At 39.2% G+C, this 25,523-nt stretch overlaps 1 protein-coding gene across 1 annotated transcript; it reads left to right on the forward strand.

Annotated features, from left to right (window-relative positions):
- The first annotated feature begins 1,824 nt into the window (after positions 1-1,824).
- Positions 1,825-24,082, forward strand: tmc1 (transmembrane channel-like 1). Its single transcript, XM_041787008.1, has 20 exons — positions 1,825-1,828; positions 1,930-2,106; positions 14,104-14,581; positions 14,680-14,868; positions 14,960-15,050; positions 15,142-15,223; positions 15,381-15,487; positions 15,588-15,686; positions 15,959-16,101; positions 17,784-17,928; positions 18,288-18,482; positions 19,235-19,414; positions 19,494-19,646; positions 20,332-20,460; positions 20,622-20,689; positions 20,809-21,048; positions 21,126-21,251; positions 21,906-21,984; positions 22,432-22,567; positions 23,868-24,082. Exons 1-20 carry the CDS (start codon positions 1,825-1,827, stop codon positions 24,080-24,082), a joined length of 3,036 nt encoding a protein of 1,011 aa, XP_041642942.1.
- Positions 24,083-25,523: the final 1,441 nt, after the last annotated feature.

The raw sequence follows: 25,523 nt of genomic DNA on the forward strand, positions 1-25,523 counted from the left end.
CAACACTCTCTCTCCTAACCATGTTTCTCTCTTGTGTCCTCTCCTTTCTTTATGTTAAAACCTGACATATCTTTCATGAACATGCTTCTTCTTACTTTGCTTCCATACTTGGAGAAAAAATTCAGTTCGCAGCAGAAACAGGAAGAGGGATTTTAGTGAAAGGTGAAACAAGGGAGGGAGAGGGCGAGCTTTCGAAGAAAAGACACGTGGGCTGAGAGTGGAATAATGTTTCAGTAGGCCTATGTTTTCTTTTAGCCCTTTATGGATGTTGTAATGCTTTGTTTAAAACTAGTATGACATCCAAGGAGCAGCATTCAAACTAGCTTGTTTTTTTTCTCTGAGACTGAAAAACTAGTCTAACCTCACTGAAAAGCAATAAATTGTCCCAGACAGAGTTCCTGGTAAACACCCTGTACCACGCTGAAGCTTCACATGATACTGTCTGCTTTAAATGTCTATGACAAGTCGCTGTTTGCCCATGATTGTCTGTTTTTGGCAAAAATGTGATGATGACCTGAGTCACACCTGATTAACCTGCACTCCCCTCTCAGCACCCCTCCCTCTCTGACAAAAACAACCAGGTTGTTCCCGGGGGGGCTAACTTCCCTGCTGCTTTACATTCAGCGTCAACAGTTGTGCAGCTGAAGAGACTTTATTGCTTCACAAAGTTCACAGAGGTGATCCTTATCGGCAGAGGAAAAACAGGCTCAGGATCAGTCAGACCGACAGGCTTTATTGAATTGTTTTTGATGGTTAGAGTACATGATAACACTTTACAGTAAAGTACCTCAAATTTGTCAAAGTTGCCAGGGAAATAATGAGGAATAAATATTGAATGACTCATATTCCAATTTTATAGAGCAGCTAATGATTACTTAATAAAAAACAACTGGTAGATACAACAATTTGGCTGCTAAGGAACAAATGAAAAGGAAACACTGGACTTTCAGACTCAAACTGAGAAATTACTATGTAACTAGGGCCAGATACTGACATACTGAGCAATTTAAAAGAAATGCTTGTTCCAGAAGAGAGAGCTATAGTGTAGTGAAATAACATTATATTAAGAATACAGTGATTATCTGAACTTTCTAATCTTATTAACTAAAAACTACTTGTAAACTTATTTCACTGCTTGAAGAAACATCTTGTCGATAATTTGCAAGGCACTCCCCATATCACTAGGGTTGGAGTGTGCCTTTGGGAAACCTCAGTGGGCCGTGCTCCCCAGTATCTCACCCTATCCCTCCATTCCAATAAGAATCTGGATACCCAAACCTTGCAAAGCAGATGGATTTTCCAGACACCATGTCTGTCATCAGGCAAATCTATCTTGCAATGCTCCAGTCTACAACATTTGTGCAGAACAATCAGCGCCATTTGAGACCAACAGGCAATAGCTACTGGCGGCATTAAGTTTTCTTGAAAGCTGATAGCAATGGCTCCCACTGGTGTAGTAGTTAGCTTGGATGTAGCTATACAATAGTGGCAGTCTTATCAGACTGGATCACATTTCTGAAACAAAGAGCAAAGACCAGCACTTACAGCTTTCTCATTGCGAGAGCGGCAGTTTAAATGCGGTATTTCCTGTGTTCCACCCTCTTTTTTCACTGGCTGTTGGCAACACATGTTTGCCGGTAATCAGTTCACACTACCCAATTGCATCCGGATTTGGCACAAAAAATTCAAACATGCTTGACCGCCTGCAGCTAAGGTCAGGTCAGGTCTGTTCTCCTCGCACACTTGCAGATTTTTGTGCCATCTAACCATGCCGACTGTCCCCAGCTAGTGCAGACTGGTGCGGACTTTACCCATCTGGGAATCATGGGTAAAATCTGACAAAAATCTTGCAGTGTGTCCTCAGTTTTAGGGACCTCTGAATTTTATCTCTGCTGTTTGCAGATGATCTTGTTTTGTTGTCTTCCTCAGCTAGGAACCTTCAGCAGGCACTGGGCAGTTTTCAGCTGAGCATCTCCAAGTCCAAGGCCACGGTTCTCTGCTGGAATACAGTGGATTGCTTCCTCTGGGTTGGGAGCGAGTCTTTGCCTCAAGTGAAGGACTTCAAGTATTTTGGGGTCTTGTTCACATGTGAAGGTAGAATGGACCGTGAGATTGGCAGGTGGATTGGTGTAGCATCAGCAGTATTGCATGCATTGTACCGGACTGTTGAGGTAAAGATGGATCTTAGCCAGAAGGCAAAGCTTTCAAATTTACCTGTTGATCTTTGATCCAATCCTCACCTATGGTCATAGGCTTTGGGTTATGACCTAAAGAATGGCATCCTGGATACAAGCGGTAGAAATGAGATTTCTCAGGAAGGTGACTGGGCTCAGTCTTAGAGATAAGGCGAGTAGCTTGAACAGGAGGGACCTTGAAGTAGAGCCGTTACTCCTTCACATTGAAAGTTGAGGTGGTTCAGGCATGTGATCAGATTCCTATGGTTGTCTTCAGGGCATGTCTAACTGGGAGGAGACCCAGAACTTGCTGGAGGGATTAGAAAGAGAAATATGAAAAGAAAGAGATGAAAAACATTGCTGCAGAGAGGACAGCCTAGGATGACTTACTTAACCTACTGCAATCGTGGCACAACCTTGGATAAGCAAAGAAAGATGGATGGATGGATGAATTTTGCATATTGTATCTTTAAATGGGCTACCTTGAGTTTTAAATAACATATTTGAACACTCAAGTCAAAGACAAATTTCTTCCTTTGGAAACAACGGTAGAAAGAAATGTACTTTCTAGTCTCCTCTGTTGTGAAAGACTTAAAAACAAGCTTCCTTTGACTCTATCCTGTTTTTCCTGCCCCTCTAACCTGCAGCACTGGGGCAGAGGGGATTTGTGACAAACACATCATCTCTTGAAATTTAACTACAAGTACACCTCTTAGAACTCAGGCCAACTGTGAGATGAACCTATCTCAAGTATTCACAGTGATAGTTTAACATAAAATCAACATAAAGTGTTTGCTCACAGAAACACTCCTATCATGTCTTGTTCAACAAGAAGTACAAGCACCGGAACAAAAGAGAGCACTCATGAGACATTAAACGAAAGATTAGACTTTACAATCTCCTACTTACTCAGCAAAAAAAGACAGCAGAGCCAAACAATTAAGCCCACAGCAAAAACTAAAACCTTAGTAAAAGTTATAGTCTTAATTTGGTCAAAAATATCTCATAAAGGGAGCTGGCAGCCTTTTGCTTATGTCGATGTGCTCCATCAACCGTCCTATCTGAATAAAAGTGAAAAAGCTCCAATTTAAGTATTTTAAAATATTTCATTACACTTAATAGAAGCCATATTTGCCTGAGAAGTCCAGAAAAAACATGTCATATAAAGATATGGAACACAAAAATACACCTATATAGCTTGTAATCAGTGGAAATATCTGCCAGTGGGGCAAAGTAATTTTACCCATGTCTAGAAACAAGTTGCACTAACTCATTTAGAAAGTACATTTCATTTCAAGACTTTTTTCACTCACTTCTCATGTAAGTTCACCAGTAAATGCAAAATAAATTAACTTCATGTTTTATTGCTGTATCCTGATCACCTATGACGCCTTCAGTTGCAGTATGAAGTCTAATTTATCCCCCAGGTGATCATGAGCAGTTGTGCTGTGATGTATCCATTTACAGTAGGATGGCTCCTACAGTTTGTTTTGATGCCTCTCTGCTCATGTGGCCTTGTTGACCTCCCTCACCTCTCCTCTCAAACTTACCCTCGTAGCTGCAGCTAACTTTAGCAAGAAGAACCTGATATGTTCTCCTACACTCCCTGGCCCCGTATGAGTGGATGCACATTTACACAAACATGCTAACATGTCTGAGGGCTTTCTCCACACGTGCACAAACACCCACACATGCAAAAACTCACATGCAAGAAAAAAGGCAGGTCAAGATAAAAATAATCTTTTGCAAAGCAGAAAGAGCTCTTTCCTTACAGGTCAGTGCAGAGCAACATTGCCCTCTGCTGGTGAGGTGGATTTAAACTTGATGCTGACCCCCTGAGATCATCTTCCCTGGGATTTCTAAGTGTACCTCATCACCTTTTAAACTAGGCAGATATTTAACTCCTCTTTCTGAGGCTTTGATCTTTGAAATATCTCACTGTTAACAACCCAGCTCGTTGGGGAAAAGAAGAGTAACATAAAACCTGAGGCACAGTGGAGAGCTAAAAGTGAATGAAGCAGAGCCCAGAATGATGGCTGGCTGAGCTCTTGGAGGTGCAGGTGCTCCACTCTGATTGGGTAAAATTTTCATTATGGCTGCTCACCATTCAGGCCCCTTCAGCCATCTGCACAGGTGGATGGGATTCAGCCTTGAGGATGCACCACGCAACAATTCACACAAGCATTCACACACACACACTGCAGAGAGGGGTTAATCACATGCACAAGGAGACAGGTGCAGCTGTGGCTGCAACTCTCAGAAGTTGTAAGTCTTTGGACTTCTGGGAATTCTTAAAATAGTTAAAAACCCTTTTATTCTTACAGGCCATGCTGAGGTTTATGTGTGACCTTATTTTTTGTCCTTCCATAGGGTGTTCCAGTGGTGTAGTGGTGCATGGAGAAGTGGGTATACTTGTAATTTATCTCCCATGTTTTTTTAAGTTACCCACCCAGCAAAGGATTATTGCCTCGTGTTATAAATAGAGACCATCTTGCATATTTAATTCACCTGAAAATGTTTTGCATTTGCACACTGGCTGCAAAGAAGTCATAAAGTAGGGATCATTCTGAATTTACCTACTCAAGAAGAGCAGACTTCAACATCACAACTGGCCAACCAGCTTTAATGAGGCAGGATTGTCCAGTTTGAGTTAACTGTTCCATAATTTACAGCAGCATCGGGGGTTAATGCTTTACAAAGCAACACACTAGCATACTCAAAACTTCCTTGTTGCCTTTGTCACCCTAGGAGAGGGGATTTTGAAGTGGGTGTACTTTATGGAGACTGACTGAATGGCTATATCTGTTTACCTGCGTATATTCTACACAATATCACTGGGTCTGACCTAGACACTTGGGTTCTTACTTAGCAGTACCATAATGGATAACTTCCCCTAACCAGTGTCCTTTATTAAATGCAAAAACAAATTCATGGTTTTATTTTTGCTGACCTTTTTTTCTTTCCACAAAATTTGAAGTGACAGAAATTTCACCCAGAAATGTATTCAAGCATAAATTCATTTAGGTGACTCAGATGGCTGAATTATTTTGGTAACCTGCCCAGACACGCAAGACTGAGACAATATCAGTCACCCATTTCATACTGTTTCACAGCCAGAATACAAATACTGTGAACGGTCAGCATTGGTCTTTAGTTAAGCTTTATCTGATCAGCACGCAGATCTTTGCTGCACTTATAACACATACAGTTGCAATCAAAACTATCTACCCCCATTGCAACCAGGTTTATTGTGAAAATTTACAGACTTTCTGCTTTTTCCAATGAACAAATTAAACCAAAGCCCAATGCATGCTTCAAGTGGTTTCCCCAAATTTAACTGAAAATGCAACTTACAAAGACTTCTCCAGTCTCAAAATTATTCAACCCCTTCCTGGCAAGCATCTTTAGTACTTAGTAGAGCACCCTTTTGCTCCCTGCTGCAAATCTGATATATCCACAAGCTTCTGGCTGGTTCCTGAGGAATCTTCGCCCATTCCTCAGGTGTGATGGCCTCCAGTTCAGTAATACTCTTGGGTTTGCATGCTGCAACCGCCTTTTTCAAGTCCCACCAGAGATTTTCTATGATGTTCAAGTCAGGTGACTGTGATGGCCATTGTAGAATCTTCCAAGACTTCTTCTGCAACCAAATCTTGGTGGAATTTGAGGTATGCTTGGGATCATTGTCCTGTTGGAAAGTCCAATGACGCCCAAGCTTCAGTTTCCTCCAAGGTTTTCCTGATACTTCAGTGAATCCATCTTGCCTTCCACACGCTGCAGGTTCCCAGTGCCAGAGGATGCAAAGCAGCCCCAGAGCATGACTGAGCCCCCACCATGCTTAACTGTGGGCAAAGAGTTCTTTTCAGCTTATGCTTCATTCCTCTTCCTCCAGACATTTCCATTGTGCCAAAAAATCCCAGTTTTGTTTCATCGCTGCACAGAACAGAATCCCAAAACCTCTGTGGCGTGTTTATGATGTCAAGCATATTGGAGTAAACTTTTTATGTGCTTTGGGTCAGTAGTTGTGTACATCTACTCAGTATGCGCTTTACTGTACTCACTGAAACCTCAGTCCCTCTTGCTACCAAGTCTTGCTGGAGGTATTTTGCCATTGATAGCTTCCTTTTTCTGCCCCATCCAAGTAACAACTGTTCCTGTAACTTTGAACTAGCAAACTATGCTTCCAACGGTGTCTATAGGACCATACAGTGCCTTTGCTATCTTTCTGTATAATGTTCTGTTCTTAAAAAAATATATCTTCTCTTGTAATTCAGGTATTTCCTGTGTTCCAGCTCAAGCAAACCTGGTGCAACCAATGCAGCTCTTGATTGGTTGCAACAAATGTGCTTGAAACAACACTGGTTTTGCATATTTGAGCTGTTGTGAGGGATTCCGTTGACGGGGTTGAATAATTTTGAGACTGGGGAAGTCATAAATTGCATTTTCAGTTAAGTTTGGGGAAACCACTTGACGCATGCGTTGGGCTTAAGGCTATTTCAGTTGCTTTTGTTTGATTCGTTCATTGCAGAAAGCATAAAGTCTGTACATTTTCACAATAAACCTGATTTATGATAGGAGTTGAACAATTTTGATTGCAACTATACATCAATATTATTTATTTGCATGTTAGAGCCCTCTTAAAGAATGGCATATGTTCTTTTTGTACACACCCCTGAGACATGTGCAAAGAAACGTTACATTTCAATACAAAAGAGATTAACAGAGACAAACTACTAAAAGCATTCAATATGTTTGTAAATGAGCAACATCAAGAAGCTTTCTATCTTTTGATAAAACTCAATAAAGTTATCTGTAAACAAAAAGAAAGTATTTTCAACATCCCTCCCTTGCTGCTCAGTAATCTGTTATATTACACTCTTATAAAGTCATGACCCTCGCCCAGGCCTGCTGCTCCCATGACCTCTTCATTTTTTTTACTCTTCACACTCATAAACACCTACAAATACACACACACACACACACACACACACACTGCTGCATAAAGGCAGTCATAACTGTATTGAATAATTGATCGCTAGTGAAATTGCGTGGCTCTAGGGTTTCCAGGCTGTCATTGTCCCTGTTTCGGGTCGATGGGTGGCGAGGAAAAAGTGAACTTCTCATGCGAGTTACTCATCATGTACCTGCCCCTCAACAACTACACACCCTGCACACAAACACAACCTTTAATTCCCATGGCAGTGTTGGTAATCTGCATCTCTCATGGGAGGATGTTTCACGAGGACCTCTGAGACCCTGGAGCTTCATTTCCTCTCAGTCCACAAGAAGCTAGGTTAACACATTTTTAGGAGGACAGAGGATAATGAGAGGAAGATGCCTCGGAGCAGTCTCATCACCTCTGAGAATGACGGTAAGCATATTTTCATGAGCAAACTGCCTTTTCAGCTTTCGGGGTTAATGACGCAGTAGTTTTGGTAATGGAAGATATGTATTGTTAGTAACTGTGGAAAAAAGTTCAGCTTTTTCCTCCTAAAATCTACTTTTAATTATCATGAAATTAGGGGTCATATAAACATCCAGTGGGAGAATTGCTATTGATTTTTCAAGGAAAGCAGGACCCTTTACTGTCTGTTTCACTATGTTTTGAAAAACATATTCTTTAAGTTAAAAGGTGATTTGAATGAATCACACAACTAAAAACAAAATTATGTGGAATTTTAGTTTGAATAATCAAAATAAAGCCATTTTATGACCATCTCAAACACACATATCCACCTCTTTTTTTTTTTTTTTAGCATACTCCCCATTCTTTTGCATATTTGGGACCTGGCCTCTGGCCCTCAGCCGTCTCCATGTCCTCGGCCTCACCGTCTCCCTTCATTAGGCTTTTGTTTGTCCCCTTTGTGCCCCTCTGCTGCACACGGCCGTAATGACCCATGTGCCGGCCACTCTGGTTACATTAAGGACACACATCAAAGGGATGACTACATAAATATGGGTTCAATTTGTCAGGGGTCCCCTTTGTTTCCCTCTTAACCGCAGGACAATAATGCCAGGTACACAATGAGGTAGGTTAAGCTCTACCAGTGAAAGGGGTCAGTGTTTTATTTAAGATATAAAAGAAATGGACTGGATGTGTGAGGCTGAGGTCATCTGAGGGGAGAAGCAGGTTTATGTCAAATAAGGTCAAAGAAAAATAACATTGTAAACGGGAGAAACATCAGACAAAGTAGGATTTGCTAAAACAAGCAACTACTACAAAATCATTTTAAAAACAGCTTATTCAATAGCTAAAGATATTCTTTTTATTTACGTACCTAAATAAGGATTAAAATGAAAGATAAACTAGAAATTCATAGTGGTATCTTGCTACAAAAAAAGAAAATGTTTAAAACTCATGTTTGCCATCGGCTGTTACTCAGGATAGAGAGTCTTGTTTATTGTTCATATATGAAATTGATTTAAGTAGGGAGATGAAACAATTACATTTTTAAAATCAAGAATAAATTACCTCCTGTTTGGATACTGGCTTGCTTTTATTTTGAAAGAAGATAAGGAACCTTGGGTGCATTGAAAATTACTAACTTAACATTAACAACCACAAAAAATAACTTGTTATGGATTGAAAAGGAAATAAGGGAACAGTAAAAAAATGTAAATGTTTTGAATTGTCCACTGAGCTTTATGTGTTTTTTTTGTTTTTTTTTAACTGAAATGATAGATTAAGGTTCATCAACGCCCTTATTTTACATCATTGTGGCTGCAGGAAGGTGTTGCAGTGGCTTAACCAAGTGTGCTGGAACAGACAATAAAGCATGTGATCAGTGGGATTAAAAAGTCAGGTAGAGTGTGTGTTTCTTATCTTTTATTAGACCAATCTTTTAACTTTAACTAAGCTGATTTGATGTTAGACACATCACTCATCATTAAAGGAGTATTTTGGTATTTTTTAAGTTGGGTTGTAAAAGCTACTAGGCAATGATAGTGCCATTAAGGATAAAGATAATTTAATTGTCCCCTGAGGAAAATTTGTTATGGACAAAAGTGCAACTTAGGTTCTCACAGTCAACACATTCATCTGAAAAAACAGACAATGCACAGAGACAGACAATGGTCCACAGTGTCACAAGATACAAAGAGAGTTACAAGTAGAAGTTTATATTGCACGTGCCCTGTAATACTGCACCAACCTCACTGCGATAAGCAGATTGAAATATATTGCACATACCCATTGTGCAAGATGTCTGAAATTAGAGATCAAATAAAACACATAATTTAGCTATTTGTAGGTAAAAATGGGCCAAAAATCAACATTGCCTGAAATGCATGCTATATAAAATTTTTTGAAGCATTTTACTTTTCATCTGGAAAGCCACTTAGTTTTAACCTGACATGCCAGATGGATGTGTTTCACACATCCATGTGGTAAACATTCCATAGATGGCGTTTGGGAAAGGGCAGAGCCTTTGAAAAAAAAACTCAGAGGATGATTGGATGAACATTCTGTCTGTCACATCTTTACGGGTCAATAAGAGCAACAAAACACGTGACGTCGTAGCCCCAAACCAAGGTACGCCGCTACTGATGAGTAAACTCAATAGAGAGCTGCATAACACGAACCATGGCGACTGTAGACATGTCAGTACACGACTTTTGTTGTTTTTGAAAACAGCTCAATGCTGTACTTTGTTCTTCTTTTAACAAAGATTCAAGTTCTGATAAAACTGGTGCTTTAGCAGCATCCACGCTAATCTCTTCTGCCATAATTGCACCGACCTCCTCTTGCTGCCGACTCTGCCGCACACGAAGGTACTGCCCCTCGACGCTGATTGGTCCTGTCACTTTCTAACCAGGCCCAAACGGTTTAAATGGGAGCTTTGCAAGATGGATTTGCCAGTAAGGAACATGGAAACGGGCGAATCCATCTGCTTTGCAAGGTTAACTGTATTTGGCACTATTTTCCAATTGAACTTTTGGCAGGTGGCTATGTGCTCTTCCGCCTCAGCATATCTGGACAGCTGTTTGGGTTTTATCAGAGGGTGTCAGAGGGCTTATTGGTGAAAAATAAAACGCTTAAAAAAATTTCAGTGTAGTGTACAATTTAGCCAACATTGTTTTTGGCCCATTTTTACCTAAAACTTGCTAAATTAAGCCAAACAGCTGTACCCTCTGCTATAATAGAGCCTAGCTTCTCAAAGTGTGTCCTGTTTGTAGGGGAACACTCTCTGAAACCTCTTGAGGTGAATGACATTACTATTGTCAAGTTCCACATACAACCTAACTTAAAAAATACAGAAATATCCCTTTAATTTCCAACATCATGAATATTAACTCAGCATAAATTCTTTATAAATAGATTGAAATCCAACTCATTCTGGGTTTGTTGCTCTCAGATCTTTGTTAACACTGACAGATTTTCATTTATCTTGTTTGTTTCCATCAGATATGTTTATTGCTTTTTTTAATTGATTTTTTAAATGTGAAACCCTCCCTCTTCAGCTGTTAGCTGTGCCGCTAATGAGAGATGAGAGACGTCCATGTCCACTCAGTGTTGTTGTTGTTTGCCAATAACAGACTTTCCAAACTGAAGTAAAAATTCTCTCTGGTCCAGTTGATAAATAAATAAATAGCAAAAACAGTTTAGATATTCTTGTTACAAAGTCTCAGAGAAAACTCTCAACTTGACTAATCAAAATGTTTTAAAGACATGCTTAGCTTTATACTATATCGTCCTGAATGCATTATGCATTGATATTTTTTTTTTAACCTTTATTTAAGCAGGATAACAAAACTCAATGAGATTAAAAATCTCTTTTTCAAGTGGCCAAGATAGCAGCAGCACAGATAAAGTTACAGACAAACAACGAATTAACATACAAGTAAAATTCTGCTGTAAATACTTCTATTTCAGCTTACACAAGGTTTTGTATTTTTTGAGATGTTTTTTTTCCATCAAATTCAAAATTAGTCTATGATTTTAAGGAAATATTAAAATGTCTCGGTTTCAATATCTGATATGTTGTTTATTTTCTATTGTGAATAAAATATGGGTTTATGAGATTTGCAAATAATTGCGTTCTGTTTAATTTACATTTAGTGGAACACCCCAACTTTTTGGAATTTGGGTTTTAGATTTATTTTACTTCAATGTGATACTGAATTTTTGTCTAAGAGTTTTTGGCTCTTGAATTTAGAGACAAAGCGTGATCGAAGGGCATCTGGAGTCTAGACACTGGTGATGAAGTTGTTGACTGGTGATGTCATCTAAAGCTGGTGATGTCATCTAAGGCTGGTGATGTCATCTGAAGCTGATCATGTCCTCTGAATTTGAACAGATGAAAAAGCTGATCACACTGCAAATGGTGAGGGTGGCCTTAAGATGGCTGATAATGTCTGAGGCTGACGAAATGAAGGAAAGACTTGGAAGTGGTGGGGATTTGGGCGTTGATCTGTCAACGACGGTGTGAATGAACTTGTGCAAAAAAAAAAAAAAAACAGCAGCAAAATGATTGGCTAACAATGAGGGAGTAGAACAGTGCTGTTGGATATACGAGATCATGTGATGTGAACAGCTGATGATTATGCAGAAATGAGTCAGCATGTATGAAGAAGTGCATGCAACAATGAAACCAGCAACTTTCTCTGGAGCTTTATTTGTCAGACCTTTGTGTAAATAAAAAGACAAAAAAATAGAATTTAATGTTTCTTACCTCTAATCAACATACAAATTAAACAGTCATCATGCACTGACACACAGCAGCCCTGAGTACATCTCTCCACAGGGCAGTAACTAATAAGCCCATGCAGTATCTGACAGACTGCACTCAGTGGCCTCAGTACACTTCACATATTTTATTTATCACTGATAATACCAGTTTAATTCTGGCACTTTGTCTTTCTGGACTGCATGGTGGCTTATGGTTAGTGCTGTTGCCTCACAGCATGAAGGTTTCTAGTTCATATCTTAGTCTGACACTGTCTTTCTGAGTGAAGTTCCATGTTGTCACTGTGTTTTCTCCCTGAGTGCTCCATCTTCCCTCCACAGTCAAAGACATGCTCATTGGGCTGCTTGGTGATGCTAAATTGCCCATAAATGTGATCGTGGCTGGTTGTTGGTCTCTTGTATGGGATGTGCTTTATCTGTGCAATCTCTTAAATATTATGTTAAAATTTTTCTTTTTGACTTCTATGCACTGACTAAGAGTAGTAATCTTAGTCTTATTGTATCCTGTCATACAACAACTTTAAAGGTTTGTTATTAATTTAATATCAATTCAATTCTAAGAAAAAAAAAAGACATTTCAAACATTTTCCTTTATACATTTTTTCTCATCCACAGTTGAAATTGGACTTGAATTAACAGGTGAGTGGGTTATTTTAATAGCTTTGAAACACTTGAAAATTAAACATTGAAGAGTCATTTACTGTGCCTATAAAAGTATTAACCCCCTTGGATGTTTTACCCTTTTATTAATTCAATAAATCAACCATGCTCAAGATTTGGCTTTTTTCTGACAAAGAACCCCCCAGTTAAACAGAAGTATGTATGGTAAAATAAGTGACTGCCTTAATATTCACCCTCTTTAAAAGTGACTGACTTCATTCAACAGAGGTCCAGACAATTGGTGTTAGTAGTCTGACACTTACTGAAATGGGGATCATCTGAGATCATCTTTTTCTCAAGTGATTCTAGTATAAAGACATCTGTGTCTTAAAGGTCCAGTCACTGGCTAATCAGTATTTCTGGCTACAATTACACCATGAAGACAAAAGAATACTCCAATCAACTCAGAGAAAAGGCTATTAAAAAAGTACAAGTCAGGGAAAAAAATTCCAAGGTACTGAACATCCCCTGGAGTTCAGTTAAATATATCATCAAGAGATGGAAGGAATGTGTGTAGTGTGCCAGTAGTACTATCACCCACTTTGTCACAATGTGGCACATGTGTAAATCATCATAAATCAGGCCGTCCTCACAAACTGAGTAACCATGCAAGAAGGAGACTAGTGAGAGAGGCAACCATGACACCTATGACTACTCTGAAGGAGCCACAAGCTTCAGCAGATGAGATGGGAGAGACTCTGCGTACAACAACTGTTGCCGGGGTTCTTCACCAGTCAAAGCTTTATGGTAGGATTTTAAAGGAAAAGCAAATGTTGAAGAAAACTCAAATTAAATCTTAACTAGAGTTCACCAAAGGCATGTGGGAGACTCTGTGGTTAAGTGGAAGAAAGTTTTTTGGTCTGCTGAGACCAAAATTCTGCTTTTTGGCTATTGAAAAGTCGCTATGTTTGGCAGACACCAAACACTGCACATCCAATCCAATCCAAATTTATTTATAAAGCACATTTAAAAACAACAAAATGCTGACCAAAGTGCTGTACAGTAAAAATTAAAAACAACAAAACAAACAATAAAACACAGACGCAGGACAAAAGTAAAAACTGGAGGAGATAAATGGATCAATTAAAACAGAAAGGGTTAAACGCCACATTCTAGAGCAGAGCTGAACGCCAGGGAGTAAAAGTGCATTTTTAAGTTTGATTTAAAGACAGGCAGAGAGGGGGACAGTCTAACATGAAGAGGAAGACTGTTCCAGAGCTTTGGCGCAGCTACTGAGAAACATCCCAAACACACCATCCCCACTGTGAAGCACGGTGGTGTCAGCATCATGCTGTGGGGATGCTTCTCAGCAGCGGGCCCGGGACAGCTTGTAGAGGTAGAGGGTAAAATGAATGTGATATTATTTTGTAGAAATCAGTTTTCACTTTGACATTAAGAAGGGGGTTTTTATATACATAAAAGCCAAATTATATCAATCGTGATTGATTTATAAAATCAGGAAAAGGGTAAAACATCTGCGGCTGAATAATTTTTAACAGGCACTCTATATGAGCTTTAGATTTTGATAATGATAATATGTTCTTTTTTAGAAACAGACACAATGTGAAACCTATGTTTTTACTTTAGGTGATGATGACGAAGCTTCTTCTTTGCAAGAGGGACACAGGAGAGAAAGACAGAGGAGGAAAAGAAGGGAGGGTGGCAGAGAGAGAAAGAAGAGGAAGAACGAGAGGAGCAGAGAAACATCTCTAACAGGAGACGATGAGGAGGAAGCACAGGCTCGCCCAGAGAAAACAGAAAGAGGACGAAGAAGGAGAGAAAGGACTGACCATGAAACAGAAGGAAGACAGAGGGAAGAGGAGGGCAATGCCAAAATAAAAAGCGGTAAAACAGAAAAAATAAGGAAGAATATAAAAAATGAAAAAACACGAAAAAAGGAACAAGGGGAAGAAGAAGCTGGAGACAGGAATGCCAAGGGAAAAAAGAAACAGGGAAGTGCCAAAAAGGAAGAGAAAGAAGGGGTTGAAAGTAGATGTAAAGTCAAGGAGCAAGGCAAGGATGTGAAGGAGAAGAAAAAGAAGAAGCACAAGAAAGTTGAAACAAGGTAAAATTTCATCTTTAAAACTTTTTATATCGGCAGTCCTCCGCTGGTGGTTCATCACTGCAACTTTGGCATGAACTCCCTGCTTTACTGTCCTTCAGTTCAGAGGAAACAAGTGAAGAAGAAGAAGACAAAGAAGAAGAAGATGAGGAGGAGAAAGAGGTGAGGCCTGAGTCTCTGACACCAGAGGAGCTGGAGAAGCTGAAGGAAGCCGTGGACGAGAGGAAGAAACTGATCCAGGGCCTAAGGGGCAAACCTTGGCCCATGAAGAAGAAACTTGTGACTTTACGGTAGATACACTCTTTCTCTTATCAACATGCACTCAGAGAATAATCAGAAATACAAAATGTGACGCTTTGAATTGAATCATATTCCCTGTAGGGAGTCTCAGGAGTTTGTGGAGAAATATGAAGGAGCTCTGGGGAAAGGGAAAGGCAGGAAGCTCTACGCTTACAAGGTCATGATGACAAAGGTGAAGAATCATCAAACAGCAGTATTTATTACAAGAATATTTCAATAATTATATTAGAAGATGCATTTTATTGATCATATTTGTCTTATAGAAATGGATGAAGTTTCAGCGGGACTTTGAGAATTTTAAAACTGCCTGCATACCATGGGAGATGAAAATCAAAGAGATCGAAAGTAAAGTGGTTTGAGATATTACAGTGAAATCTTAAACATCCATGACTTTAAAATAGTCAGCTCATGTGTATGCCTTGTCTCAGCTTATCTGCTCTCACAAAGTTAATTCTGGAACAACAATTATCTTTAATTTGACTTCCTCTGCCGCCCTCTGCAGGCCACTTTGGCTCCTCTGTTGCGTCTTACTTTCTCTTCCTACGGTGGATGTATGGCATCAACATGATCTTGTTTGGTCTGACTTTCGGCCTTGTCATGGTGCCAGAGGTACCTTCCATGACTTTTATTCATCAGAAACAAATCAAGGCTCCTTTGCAGTGTATCTGTATGTAATAATCCTCTCTGCTCCCCTGCTTACTGCTAACAGGCACTGATGGGGCGGCCATATGGCAGCATCCCAAGAAAGACCGTCCCCCGGGCAGAGGAGACCAGTGCCATGGACTTTGCTGTATTATGGGACTTTGGGGTCTGTTTATTTAATATTTCTATGAATCTGAATATAAGGGGGCAACAGCTTTATGCTATAAAGCAGATGGCTGGGTGGGGTGGGGGGGTTAAGCTCTGCTAGCAGCAGCAGCAGTGTAGTGCACCCGCACTAGAAAGAGCTGTGATTGGCTGTGAGGCAATAATTAGGAACAGCTGGCAGTCAGCTAATCACAGCTGGGCATATAACTTCCCTGTCCTCATATGATGAATTATTTGTTGTACATCCCTCATAATCAAGTTTTGTTTTCACAGGGTTATGCCCAGTATTCAGTCCTCTTCTATGGTTACTATAACAACCAGCGTGCCATTGGCTGGCTCAAGTTCCGTATGCCACTGTCGTACTTCCTGGTTGGTGTGGGGACGGTGGCCTATAGCTACATGGTGGTCATAAGAACGTATGTTGATTATAAATACAGTGCTTAACATATTTATTAGATCACCTGTCATAAAAATGAGAAAACATAAATATTTTAGAAATCTTTCAAAAACTTGTTTCAAACTAAAAATGTTATTATTATTTATTTGGCAAATAACAAACTGAAACAACTAAATAGTCCTTTTTCACAAATAATAACCAAAAAACTTCATATTTTGTATGGCCTCCTTTGGCCTTGATAACAGCTTGCGTTCTTGCTGCCATTGTTTTAAAGTATGTTTCCACAGTCTCTTTTGTTATTGAGTTCCAAATAGTTTCGAGCTGTTCCCACAGACTTGCTTTAGATTAAACTTTTGTGCCGTCAATCTTTGAATCTACTAAATCCCAAATTTGTTCAACAGGATTCAAATCTGGACTTTGATTTGGCCAGTCCATCAGTTCCAGTACTCCAGATTCCTTTTTTCTTGCTCAAATAGTCTCTGCACAGCTTTGAAGTATGCTTGGGGTCATTGTCTTGTTGGTTTATGAACCCAGGACCAATCAGATTCAGTCCAGAAGGGATTCCATGTTGCACTAAGATGTTGTGGTAGATGTTCTTGTTCATGATACCGTCTATTTTCACTCATTTGCCCACACCGTATCCACAAATGGAACCCCATACCATAATGGAATCTCCACCGTGTTTCACTGTGGGTGCAATGCATCTGGCATCAAAACGTTCTCCAGCTTTTCTGCAGACATAAACACGACCATGCTGACCAAAGAGTTCCAAATTGGCCTCGTCCGTCCAGAGTACCTTCCTCCAGTCATCAACAGTCCAGTGTTTGTGCTCCCTGGCATATCTGAGGCGTTTCTGGATGTTTGAAGACCTCAATAATGGCTTCTTAGCAGCTATTCTTCCGTTTAAGCCTTGTTCCATCAGTGGTCTGCTTATGGTCACTCTGAAGATCTCTGCCTGAAGATCAGCAGTGGTCTTCCTTCTGTCTCTAGTACTTCAAATCTTGAGGTGTCTGACATCTGCTTCAGTTAACTTTGGTTTCCTGCCTCTTCCTTGGTGCATTTTGTAAGTACCAGTCTCGGCAATTGGCTCCAAAGCATACTTGACCACACTGTGAGAACACTTTATGTCTTTCCCTATTTGTCTCAGGGATCATCCAGCATCATGAAGTGCTTTAATGCAGACTCTTTCATTTTCAGTGGGCTCTCCACATTATACCATTTTGAACAGGAATGAGGAATTTCAAACTGAATTCACCTTTTTATACCCAAATTTGAGCCGGCTCCCTGGGGAAGTCAGAAATTAATCAAGCATAACATTTGACCACTAAAACTCATTTTTCTGTTCAGGAATGCAAGTTAATAATTATAATTTGACATATTAATCAAAAAATAATAACGTGCTTTACTATTTTTTCAGTTTTTTGTAAATCAGTAAATTTGAAAATTCATGGATAACAATAATAGTTATATTTTAGCATTAAAAATATCATTTGGGTTAAAGAGCTTCTACATATTGGTGTATTAACCATTGCAGAATCATAAAAAATGATTTTGGTAATTACCAATGCTGTTAATTTAGGGCAGCTGTGGCATAAACCTTACCTTTGGTGGTGGTCTAATAAATTTGTTAAGCACTGTATGTACTATTAATTGATCCCTTTAAGACATAATCTCACACTAAATTCTTGTTTCTGTTTGCAGGATGGCTCGTAATGCTAATGAGTCGGGTGTTGGAGACGATAACAGCTTTAATTTCAGCTGGAAGATGTTCACCAGCTGGGACTACCTGATAGGAAACCCTGAAACTGCAGACAATAAGTTTGCCTCCATCACCACCAGCTTTAAGGTAAGTGCAGCTGACTGTTTGGGAACCAATGAGATTCATTTTTTGATAAACACTTTAACATCATTGAAATTCAACTAAAGTTAAATTTAATTTGACAACAGTCTACTCCATAGCATCATAAAATATGTGTATGCAGCTTTACACAAACATCCATCCATTGATTTCAGCGCTTGTCCTGTTTGAAATTGCTAGAGCTGATACTTATCAAAATTATCCCAACTGGTATGGTCCCATGAAATGTGAAATTCTTAGCACAGGCTCTATTATTGCGCTAAAACTCAAGGTTATATGGGTTAAAGATCCTATTTACAGTGTATATCATGTAACTTTATGTGTGTGTGCTGTGTCTACCTCTTCAGGAGGCGATATTAGAGGAGCAAGAGAGCCATAAGGATGACAACATCCACCTGACTCGGTTTCTGCGTGTGCTGGCAAATTTCCTGGTCCTGTGCTGCCTTGCAGGAAGTGGATACCTAATCTACTTTGTTGTGCGTCGCTCTCAGAAGTTTGCCCTCGATGGACTGGAAAATCACACCTGGTGGGAGAGGAACGAGGTAGGACTTAGTCACAAAAGAAGCAGCAAACCAAAGAGAGGATGTATGAATCATTTCTGAGACAGGAAATATAGGTATTATAATTGTTGTACCAGAAGGAGCATTTATTCAAGTCAGTGTGCATGGGCATGTATACTGGTACAAGGACAGTAGTCAAATTAGAAAGCCTTATTGGGCCATAATTGAGTTAGACAGGGAGGGCTCCTTGTGAAATTAACAAAAAATAAAACAAAAACATATGAAACACGTTTTAGCATCTGAGTGCATGTTTATGTCCTATCAGTGTGAACATAGCGCTAAGAACAACAAACCCAGGAGAGGATTATTTTCTTCATTCACTATTCATCGATATGAAAAAATAGAATTATTAGATTTTGCTTTATTAAGTTAAATATTATAGAGGAAAGGTGTTCTTCAACAGCATACTCAATATGAAAGCTTTTTTTAAATGAATGCGTATGAGCATGCTTTTACATTTAACCTCTAATTCTTCAGTCATAAAATGATCAAAAGTTTTGGTTAGAGAATTTATTTTGCATTTGGGACACAGACAATGTGTTGAAGTATAGGCTCTAAATTAAAATTAAATATTCTAATCCTTATTGATTTATGTTGAGGTTTTAACTTTTAGGTGAAGGGCTAGATTTATCTTTTGAACTGTCATCTAAGGGCCATAGTCACAAGGCTTTTTTCAGTGATCCTAAATGCCATGAGTGCTTTCATCACTGTAGGTATTGTTCTATATTTCCCAGGTGAACATGGTGATGTCATTACTTGGGATGTTCTGCCCCATGCTGTTCGATGTCATCAGCACCCTGGAGAACTACCATCCTCGAGTCGCCCTGCAGTGGCAGCTCGGTCGCATTTTTGCCCTCTTCCTGGGAAATCTCTACACCTTCATCATCGCACTCATGGATGAGATCAACCTCAAAGTGAGCACTAGAGTGTGTTAATATTGCGTTATTTCATAAATACATGATGCCTTACTTTAGGTGCGTTTGTGTGTCACAGAGGGAAGAGGAAAAGATTGTGAAGTTTAATATCACCATGTGGGAAGCCAGTCTCTACAATGGAACAGCATCAGAAAACAGCACTGCACTGCCCGTCACTATCCAGCCCGCTGATGTTCCAAGAGGGCCGTGCTGGGAGACCATGGTGGGGCAGGTTGGTGGAAATGTGTGTTTGTATGCAAGCTATTGTCTTCAGTACGACGTCCCTGTTTTAAAGCTGATGTGTACCCAAAGTCCATCCATCCGTTTTCTATACTGCTTATCCCATTGGGGGTCGCAGGGGGGCTAGAGCCTATCCCAGCTGGCATTGGGTGAGAGGCGGGCTACACCCTGGACTGGCCGCCAATCACAGGGCTTGTACCCAAAGTGATCAGTGTAAAATTAAGATATTGAACATTTTAAAGCGATATCAAGATAAATAAAATCACAATAATATGCTGGGGTTTTGATGCATTTAAAACGAGGCGGCCGCCCTCAGCTCTCAAATCTCTGACATTATGAAAACTATTTTTTGACAAGCAGTGCACCAGGTGGATGTCATTTCTAACTGCAGTTGCGTTATTATGATGTGGCAAAAGGTGCAGCTGTGGGCAACTTCTCAGTTTCTATGATTTTATTAATTCAAAAGGTAAACAAAGAGGAGTGTCCATTGTATTGATATTACATCATCAGCAAATATGTGATCCTTAGCTTAAAGGGCATTCATTAATGAATTATTCCTATAAACAACACATGAATGCATTTCAAATATTACACACAGTGTGCACACTCTGATAAATGATACGAAAATATGAAATATACAGAGCGCTGCTTATTTGTGATTTCTGTATTCGTTGCAGGAGTTTGTCCGACTGATCATATCCGATACCATGACAACCTACATCACGTTGCTGATTGGTGATTTTCTGAGAGCTGTGCTCGTTCGTTTCCTCAACTACTGCTGGTGTTGGGACCTTGAGGCTGGATTTGTGAGTCATCTGTTCTCTCTGATTGCATTTACAGTTCTGCCAAAATTACATATAATTTTCACCTTAATGCTCCCTAAAATGCGCACCTTTCTCTACTGGTGAATTACATGTTAGATGTGAAGAAATGAGTCACAGTCGAGCTATTTTTGTCTTGCATGAAGCCATCTTATTCTGAGTTTGATGTCAGTGGGAACGTTCTTGGCCTGATCTTCAATCAAGGAATGATATGGTGAGATAAAGACTTGAAAAAGGGATGTCAGGCATAATTTTACTCCTGGTCTTTAATTTACTTTTCTCAAGATTAATTTGAGGGTTTTTTTATTTGAGTTTTTTCCTCTTTTCCTGTAGGATGGGAGCTTTCTATGCCCCTTGCCTGCCTGCCCTGAACGTCCTCCGCCTCCACGTCTCCATGTACCTGCAGTGCTGGGCCGTCATGTGTTGTAACGTACCGCAGGAAAGAGTCTTTAAGGCCTCCGGCTCCAACAACTTCTACATGGCAATGCTGCTGGTCATCCTCTTCCTGTCCACTCTGCCTGCCATCTACACCATCGTGAGCATCCCCCCCTCCTTTGACTGCGGACCCTTCAGGTAATCACACTTGTTTAAGGAAAATGTTCTCTCTATTCAGATTACTTGACTGTTAACTAGTCTGTTCTCCTCTTTAGTGGGAAAAAACGCATGTTTGATGTGATTCAAGAGACTCTTGAATCCGACTTCCCCGCATGGTTCAGCAAAGTGTTCAGCTATGCCTCTAACCCAGGACTGGTGCTCCCTTTCATATTACTGATGGTGTGAGTAACAAGGTTTTAATAGGTTTGGATTTTTCATTAGTTTCTATTTTTATTTTGTTTTCACTTTCTGTGTTCGATTTCAGTTTAGTTTTTTATAAGTTTTTACTGCTGGTTTGTTAGTTTAGTTTTTATTAGTTTTAGTGTTAGTTTTAGTTTTTTACGGACAGATGTCGGGGCTGAGTGAGCGTCATACATTTTTAAAAAAAATATTAAAACAGGCTACTCTTTACTTATCATTTATTTGTTTTAATGATGATGTTTGAATACAACTCCAGACATAAAACTACCACTATGTGAAGTCTTAACCAATCAGATCAGATAATTTTACACTCCTCAGACATGGGTGTGGGTGCCAGTCAGTATGGTTGTGTCAAAGACTAAAAGAACGGATATTTTATCTCCATTTTTATCTTATTTTAGTTAGTTTTATAAGCATACATTACAGTTTTAGTTAGTTTCTGCTTTTTTGTAAAGCTTAGTTTTTATTTAGTTTCAGTTAACGATATTGATTTTTGAATTTTTTGTTATTTAGTTAGTTTTAGTTAACTTTAATAACCTTGGTGAGTAACAGTAACCTGTCAGAGATACCATAAAATGATGTCATTATTTCTTTTCAGTTCTTAAACTAAAATACGTTGTTGTTTCATCTTTTAGACTGGCCATTTATTACTTGCAATCCACATCCAAAAGCTACAAAGAAGCTAACGTGGAACTGAAAAAGAAACTACAAACGGTATTTCAATTTTTTCTTCATGTTTTATAATTCAGCTTACACTACTGTGGGAAAAACAGAGTCACTGTCACATGACTGACACAGTCAAGTAATGTAAAAATAAAAAGGTTTCCTGAGCATCAAAATTAGGAGCTTTGAAACTATGCAACAGTCTAATTTGACAAATAATGTAGATGGGTCAAGGCTCATGTGCCTGTCTGTTATTGGTTGTTGTATTATTATCAATCCAGCAGAGAGCAGCAGAGTAACATCCTTTATTGTGGGCTGGAGATGAAGGACTCATCTGTTAGTCATATAAAGCAGCTGAATTTAAGAAAAAACAGCAGTGACGTGTTTACATATGCCTTTTTTCTACACTTCTACTATAAAATGGAAGTTGGCTCTAAACTGACAAAAAGTAAGTTTCATACAGCCAGTTTTATAAACTGTCTTTGTGTCCATTTCAAGCAAAATGAAGAGAACAAAAAGAAAAACAAACGAGCAGCACTGAAAGCACAGATGGACCTAGAGGAGGCCAGAAAAGCGGCGTCGCAAGCTCCAGAGCAACAAAAAAACAACAACGCCTCACAGAAAGATCAGGAAGGTGAGACTTTTCTAATGTCGAAAATGTGAAAAAACAAAAAATCTATGGAAAATAGTAAACAAATCTTTTAACTTTTCAACAACAGTAACCTTTGCTCAATGAACATTGTGGTCAGAAAATAAGTCAGATATGATATTATATGATACATAAAACTGAACATGACAGACTGAGTACACACTTATAATTCCAGTAAGGTATTCATCTTAGTTTTAAGAAAAAATAGGGTTTTTTGTACTCAAATGATCATAAATGTCCTTTGGGGGTAGAGAAGCAGGGGACAGCATTAGGCATTAATGGGAATGGAGGAAAGTTGGTATTTTACATCTCAAAATGGACCTGTATGCTGCAATTATCGTCAGAAAATTTCTACACATTTGAAAACAATCCCTACACTTTACAAAAAAGTGTTTTTTTTCTTAAGTTTATCCGATTCATCTGTCATTGAGGCCACAAATTACACAATCTTGCAGACCTTCTAGCACCGTCTAGCCAGATGAAGGGAAACAAGAGTCTAGAGGAGTCTTGTACTGAGCAAAGGGGCTAGCTGAACCCCGTAACATTTTAAAAATTCCTCATCTTGTCTTATGTGTTATACATGGGAAGTGGTGTAACGGGGGGATGAAGGCGGGGAGGTGGGAAAACTTTTTCTGAAAAATCTGTACATATTTATGATTTTTTTTCTGAGAGGTATCAAGGACAATTGGAGAAATCGTGTGAGGTGCAAATCTACACAGACATGCCGCCAATTAGTAGTGAGATTAATGTTATCAAAGGTATGGCTAACTAGCTTAGTACAGGGTTTGAGTGTTTACCTTTTTTCCTTTTTTGTCCAGAAATTTAATCAACTTCCTATTCAGGAGAAGAGTAGTGTTAGTTAGCTAACTGTGCTAACATTAGCTTGCCTATGAGAATGTCTGCTAATAGTAGCCTACTACAGTTATTAAAAGTGAAGTTCTTTTAAATGCTAAATACTAATACATATTTAGCTTTTGTGCTACTCATGTGGCATTCTTTCATAGAAATCTGATTTCTCCCTCAGACAGTTTTGTTGATTGAAATAAATATTTCTTCCCCTGTTGAGGCTAACACTAATGTGGCAGCTGGTCTGGATACGTAAGCCAGTGTCTTTTCCTAGCAATGGGAGTCTATCAATCTATGAGCACAGTTTCTTAAGGTCACTGCAGGATGTGTTTGGTTGGTTATTTGGCTTGAACATCAACAAACTCACTCTTGATTTGCATACCAGCCATTGAAGTCCTTATCTTAAATCATCTTAATCATATTTTATCTTTTTTTTCAGCATACTGGGATGAAAGCCAGGGAAGTAATCATGGACTGTATTATGGTAGGAATGGACGCCACCCAGCTCCTCCGAGAGAGCAATATCGTCAACTTCAAGCCACCAGAGCCCCTGTGCCCAGGTCATATCACCATGGGGGTCCTGGGTACCTGCCTGGCCTCCCTCAGCAGAGTGTACCAAGGATGTGCAGGGCGCCGAGCCTGCAGAGACACTGAGGGAGTGAAAACTATACACAAAAATATACAAAATCAAGCACTTTATTCTGAAGTTAATGCTCAAGTGTTTGTGAGCTGAGAGGTGTGAGATGGTTGACTTGATTGCAGTTAGAGCACAACTTTTCAAAATAAAAGTTGATTTAGAAAGTTGCGTATTCATATAAATGACCTGTAACTATTTTAATTACTGGAAGTGTGTCTGCTTATTAAATGAATGTTAAGAAAATAGAAGAAATATTTTTGGCCAAGGTTGCCTTTCAGATCTTACTGCATGTGTCAGTGTCTTAAAGTCAGAATAAACAAACAGACAAATATTTTTCCCTGGTGACAGAGTTCTCCGTTTTGGCCTTTTTTTTAATCCAACTGCAGCCCATCAGTCTAAAAAAAAACGATTTTAATGAGTACACACCTAAACATACAGGTGTTGTTTTAAAACTGCATTTCTTTACTCTTGATAAATAATGTCAATTTACCTATTTTTTCAACACAATAAAATAACATGACATGTTAGAAACATATTTACACGTCTTAGTGTTGATCTCTACTTCTTTTAGTTCAGCCATATTCAAACCAATAACAACCACACCAACTACCTGATGGCCTTTTGGCCTGAGCTGTGGCTCCTGGATCTGTGACTGGGCCAAAGTATAAAACATTCATTAGACATGGCGGCCATTTAACCTAGGTAGCCGGGTTTAAATGGATCTCTGTCTGGACTAACAACCTCAGCTGAGACCCTTTTTATTATAAAACATTTAGATGTAGCACACTGAACGAGCTCTGAGATGAAAAAATACTTCTCTGATGGACTGTTATGAAAAAATGTAATCGTGACAAACTGGCATATCTGAGCTATCTGAAAATCCATCCATCAGGACCTTTATCATGTAGCATGGATGTCTGACTTTAATCTGATAAACATATTGCCTTATCCTGTTTCAAAGAGATTATTTTAGACAGTGGACGTGCGTGCCACTCAGCCTGCTGTTACGTCACAAACTTGTCAGTCAAATCTTAAAGCAACAGTGTTTCTCTTTGTAAAACTTTATTTTCCTGAAATCTTATATCAATATACTCATTTAAAGTCTTGATTAATTGAAACTGAAGACATGTGCCATGTAAGGGCTGCAGGTGTTGTGTCTAAATCATTAAAGACAACAAGTCAACAAGCTCATAATGCTGCTGACATCAGATCACAGAGCCAATCAAACCCACTTCCATTGATGCTCATGATCAATTCATGGCAGGTGAGCATTAAGTTTTAATTCTGCAGTTATCTGAGAACTGCAGGATGGACTAAGTCCTTATGCTTTATTCCTCCATCGCAGGCCAGGAAATGTCAATCACATTATTTAATGAATACTGCTGAGATGTTGATAAGGAGAGAAAAGCTTTCACCTGAGGACTTAGACTCATATTCTGCCTCGCTTTTATTTATCCA

The sequence above is a fragment of the Cheilinus undulatus genome, linkage group 5 (assembly GCF_018320785.1).
Source record: "Cheilinus undulatus linkage group 5, ASM1832078v1, whole genome shotgun sequence".
Lineage (NCBI taxonomy): Eukaryota > Metazoa > Chordata > Actinopteri > Labriformes > Labridae > Cheilinus > Cheilinus undulatus.

Excerpts from the sequence above, each read along its gene's own strand:
- tmc1 (XM_041787008.1), top strand. Across the intron at positions 15,224-15,380 it reads GAAAATCAAAGAGATCGAAA|GCCACTTTGGCTCCTCTGTT; the intron begins GTAAAGTGGTTT and ends CGCCCTCTGCAG. Across the intron at positions 16,102-17,783 it reads TACATGGTGGTCATAAGAAC|GATGGCTCGTAATGCTAATG; the intron begins GTATGTTGATTA and ends TTCTGTTTGCAG.